We start from the raw sequence: 5,076 nt of genomic DNA on the forward strand, positions 1-5,076 counted from the left end.
TAGTGGAATTCTATGCCTCCATCAGAAAGAATAACATTGCCCCATGTGTTAGGAAATGAAAAGACTTGGAAAAAATTATATTAAGTGAAGTAAGCCAGGCCCAAAGAAACATAGGTCCCATGGTTTCCCTTATTTGCAATAACTAGTGTTACATATATTGAAACTAACCATGGTACACACACCCCATAAAAGTCATATAGTTTTTAAGATAACATAACTTTCAACTTTTACTATAATAAAACAATGCAAAATCTTTGCAGCATTTTATATCTAGTCTAAAAATAGGTTACACAAAAGTATTTGGTATGTTATTATCTGCCAAATGAGTGCTTGTAGTTCTTCTTTTGTTGTTTTGTGATAAGGTCTCACTATATATCTGAGGCTATCCTTAAATTTACAATCCTCTACCTGAGTACTGGGATTATAGGCTTTTGCCTTTATTCTAAGTAAGTGTTGGTAGTTCAAAAAGTAAACTTAAAAACTTATGCTCTGGAAAATAATCTCAAACTAACTGCTAATGAGCAAACAAGTATCTCTCTTACTTCTTTTCTTGAGAAATCTAAAACTCAAGAAATATGTCCTCACCCTAACCAATAGCTTTTACAAGCATTCTTCCTATGTCAATTGTTGAAAATCACTCCTCATATCTAAGTAGCTGTGTGGAACATAGGTCCACTAATTTTTCCATCCATTCAACTATGTCACACTATCTCAAAGAAATAAAATAGAAAACAGTGGCATTTTAAATAAATGAATCCATGATCCAAAAATCCCTACTACACACTGAGTTACTATACAGAATTGGCTTTGCATTAAACAGCCATGAAAGCCTTCACTTCATCATTCAACAGTTCAGGAAAATAAAAGAAAAACAATGATACTTACCTCTGTTTCCCAAACTTCTCCCAGAGCCAAATCCAGTCCTCAAGAAAGGATCTTTCCTTGAAGATCCGTTGTCCATTTCTAAAGCAAATATCATTTTGAAGGAAGTTAGATAAAATTAAGTGTTTAGGTAGTATACACATTTTTCAATGTGTCACCCATGCAGCTAAAGGGAAATTTTATACACAAATAAGAAACACCCTAGTTTAAAAAAAAATAAGCCATGAATTGGTAGCTCTCCAAAAGAAAAAAAAAAGCTAACACTCATTGGATAAATGCCCAGGAGTAGAATTGCTGGATCACAGGAAAGCTCTGTTTAGTCTTTTGAGGAGCCTCCATATCACTTTCCAGAGTGGTTGAACAAATTTAACATTCCCACCAACAGGGTAGTAGTGTTCCCTTTGGCCACATCCCCACCAGCATCTGTTATTGTTAGCTTTCTTGAAAATGGCCATTCTAATTGGGATGAGGTGGAATCTCAATGTTGTTTTGATTTACATTTCTTTTATGGCCAGAGATGTTGAACATTTCTTCTTATGTCTATAGATCATTCTTATTTCTTTCTGAGAAGTCTGTCTTCAAGTCTTTAGACAATTTATTAATTGGGTTGTTGTTTCTTTGAGGGCTTATTTTAGAGTGGGTTAATTTTTTGAGCTCTAAGTATATTTTAGATATGAGGCCCTTGTCTGATACATAGCTAATAAAAATATTCTCCCATTCTGTGGGCTTTCTATATAGATGGTAGCAATTTTTAACCACATGATTGCTAGCAGGTTTTAAGTTTACTAAACACCCAGAATAGACAAGGACATTGGTTAAAAAAAAACATAAACCAGGCACAGTGGCTCACAACTATAAAACACCAGTAAGATCAGCTACTGTGCATGCAGATTGAGAGGAGCACAGTTCAAGGCCAGCCTAGACAAAAAGTTAGTGAAACCTTATCTTAAGAAGTTGAGCACTAGTGGTGCGTACTTGACATCCCAGCTATACTAGAGACCTAACAAAGTGTGCAAAGCTAGTCCTGAGTGGGCATCTATCCATGTTCACTGCTGAACACACACACACACACACACACACACTCTCTCTCTCTCTCTCTCTCCCCTCTCTCTCCAAAAACATGCACAATGCTTGATAAGAAATGTACTCATTATCTTGCCCATGTAATTGTAACCACTCTGTACAGTATTTTCACAATAAAAAAAGAAAAAATGCAAAACATAATCTTTAAAATACACACATAAAAAATAATGGTTCCATTCACTGATGCACTATTCATAATAGTCAAGTTATGGAAACAGCCCAGATACCATACAATAGACGAGTGTATCCAAAAAATGTGGTACCTTTACATAATGGAATTTTACAATGCCATTAGAAAGAATATTATGTCATTTGCAGGGAAGTGAATGAACCTACAACAAATCATGTTAAGTGAAGCAAAGCTCAGATAGACAAACAATGAATGTTTTCTCTCATATGCAGAAGTTGAAAATACACTGGGGACATGACTGGAGGCATTCACATCTAGTGAGACTAAAGGAGGATATTTATAGGAGAGGAACCCAATGGTACAATGCCTACGTGCCTTATTAAAAAAATATTGATCTAAATGAATTCCAGGAAATGAAACAAAAGGTTTTTTTGTTTGCTGCTGTTTTTGTTTACTTTTTGTCTTATCTGTTTAGGGAGTGTAATGAAGGGAACAGAAATGGAGGAAGAAGGGTAAACAAATACAGCAGTGATTCTAGACATTATACTGAAAGTGAACTTGTGAGGATAGGAGGGAATAACTGGAAGAGAGCGAGGGAAAAGGTAACACTGTCATAAAAGAAATGTACTCTTGGCCAGTCACCGGTGGCTTATGCCTATAATCCTAGCTACTCAGGAGGCTGAGATCTGAGAAATGCAGTTCAAAGCCAGCCTGGGCAGAAAAGTCCCTGTAAGACTCAACTCCAATTAACCACTCAAAAAAAACCTGGAAGTGGCTCTGTGACCGAAATGGTAGAGTGCTAGCCTTGAGGCTCAGGGCCAGTGCCCAGGCCTTGAGTTCAAAGCCCCAAACCGACAAAGAGAGGGAGGAAGGGGGAGGAAGGAAGGAAGGAAGGAAGTCTTTTCCTGACATATGTAACTGCTTTTTGTTTTTGTTTTGTTTTTTTGTCAGTCATGGGGCTTGAACTCTAGGTTTGGGCGCTGTCCATCTCTTCAGCTCAAGGCAATTGTTCTATACTGCTTGAGCCACAGCACCACTTCTAGTTTTCTGGTGATTAATTGGAGATAAGACTCTCATGGACTTTCCTACCCAGGCTACCCTGGCAGCCTCCTGAGCAACCAGCACTCAGCCTGACTTATGTAACTGTAACCCCTTTGTATATCAACTTTATAAAAACCATAAACATATTTTTAAACAATGGCTTCTGTGTAAGATTGGTAAAACCCTTGCTATTGTGAACAAAAGGAGAGAACAGATTCAAATAAATAAAACTAGACATTAAAAGGGGAATATCACAACAAATACTAAAGAAATCCAAAGGATAAAGGAACTTTGAAAACCTATACTCAAGCTGAAAAACTAGAAGAAATGAATATACTTTTAGATATGGCTGACCCCTCAAACTAAACCAAAAGTATGTAAGTACTTAAATAGAGTCATAAAAAACAATGAAATTGAAGCAATAATAGTCTTTCAACAAAGAAAAGCCCAGGGACAAATATATTTACAGCTGAATTCTACCAGAATTCTACTTTCAGAGAATAATATTCTTCCAACTATTCCAATCAAGACAAAAAAATGCTACCAAATCATACTGTGAAGCAAAAATTATACTCATACCAATACCAGACAGATACAACACTAAAAGAGAATCATGGACCAATCTCACTGCTGACCATTGATGCAAAATTTTTCAATAAAATCCCTGGACGTAGAATTCAACAACACATCAAAGCCAATCAGTCATGTTCATCAGTTTTATCCTAAGGATGTTAGGATATGTAACATATATAAATTTCTTTGTAACATACAAATAATATTTTTCTTTTTTGTCGGTCATAGAGCCTGAACTCTGGGCCTGGGCGCTGTCCCTCAGCTCTTCAGCTCAAAGCTAGTGCCCTAGCATGTGAGCCACAGCGCCACTTCTGGCTTTTTTCTGCTTATGTGGTGCTGAGTTTCAAACCTAGGGCCTCATGCATGCAAGGCAAGCACTCTTACCACTGAGCCAACTTCCCAGCCAACAAAAAATATTTTTAAGACATCACATAAACAAAGGAAAAAATTATATGATCATCTAGATCACTGCAGAGAAGACCTTTGATGAAATTCAATATCCTTTTATCTTATGATAAAAATTTTAAAGAAAGGATCTTTTCCTTGGTCTGAGTTGATCCTGTGTGGATTATAATGTGACGGTGGGATGTCCTATTCTGGTCTGGTCTATTTGGAGTTCTAAAAGCTTCTTGTATCTGAATAGGCCTATCTTTTTGTATGTTTGGGAAGTTCTCTGCTAGGATCCTGTTAAACAAATTCCTAGACCATTAACTTCTGTTTCTGGGTGCTCCTCTACACCCATTATCCTCAGATTAGGCCTTCTGATGGTGTCTTCCAAGTGATGAATAGTTCTATCATATTTCTTGGACTTGTCTTGGATGGTTGTATGTTCTTTCTCTATAATATCTAGGCTGTCTTCAATCCCCAAGATTCGATCTTCTGCATGGTCTAACCTGCTGTCGAGACTTTCTACTTGTTTTTTATTTCTTTTCCTTCTAATTGGTTAGCTTTGATGGCTTCAAATTCTTTGTTGAAGCTTTGTTTTAGATCCCGTACGGACTTCTTTACTTCCTTAATTTGGTGTACAGTGTTTATTCTCAAATCACTTAGTTGATTGGTTATGGTTTCTTTGGACTCCCATTCCTTCTGTTGGGTTCCATTCAGCATTCCCTTTGTGGTCTCCCTGACTTCCTTCAGCTCTTTGTTAATGGATTCCATGAATGCCTTTAGTGATCTTTGTATATTCTCTACCTGGTCTCTCAATTCCTGTATTACTCTTTGATTAGTTTCCTCCCATTCATGGGATTCCTGTAGTTCTCTTTCCTCCCGTTCGTGGGATTCCTGCAGTTCTCTTTGAGTGTTCTCAGCCTGCTCACGCCATTCCTCCCTTTCTCTTTGAGTATTCTCAAGTTGTTTACGCAAATCCT

General features: G+C 37.1%; 1 protein-coding gene across 6 annotated transcripts in view; it reads right to left on the reverse strand.

Annotated features, from left to right (window-relative positions):
- Window positions 1-5,076, reverse strand: part of Ddx4 (DEAD (Asp-Glu-Ala-Asp) box polypeptide 4) — a 76,008-nt gene that overhangs the window by 53,718 nt on the left and 17,214 nt on the right. For 5 of the 6 annotated variants that reach the window (XM_013018557.1, XM_013018559.1, XM_013018560.1 and 2 more), the window contains exon 3: window positions 886-963. The exons of the other annotated variant lie outside the window; for it this stretch is intronic. In XM_013018557.1, the coding sequence (XP_012874011.1) occupies window positions 886-963 (78 nt within the window). The remainder of the gene's footprint in view (window positions 1-885; window positions 964-5,076) is intronic. 6 annotated transcript variants of the gene reach the window in all.

The sequence above is a fragment of the Dipodomys ordii genome, unplaced genomic scaffold (assembly GCF_000151885.1).
Source record: "Dipodomys ordii isolate 6190 unplaced genomic scaffold, Dord_2.0 Scaffold41, whole genome shotgun sequence".
NCBI classification, from domain to species: Eukaryota; Metazoa; Chordata; class Mammalia; order Rodentia; family Heteromyidae; genus Dipodomys; species Dipodomys ordii.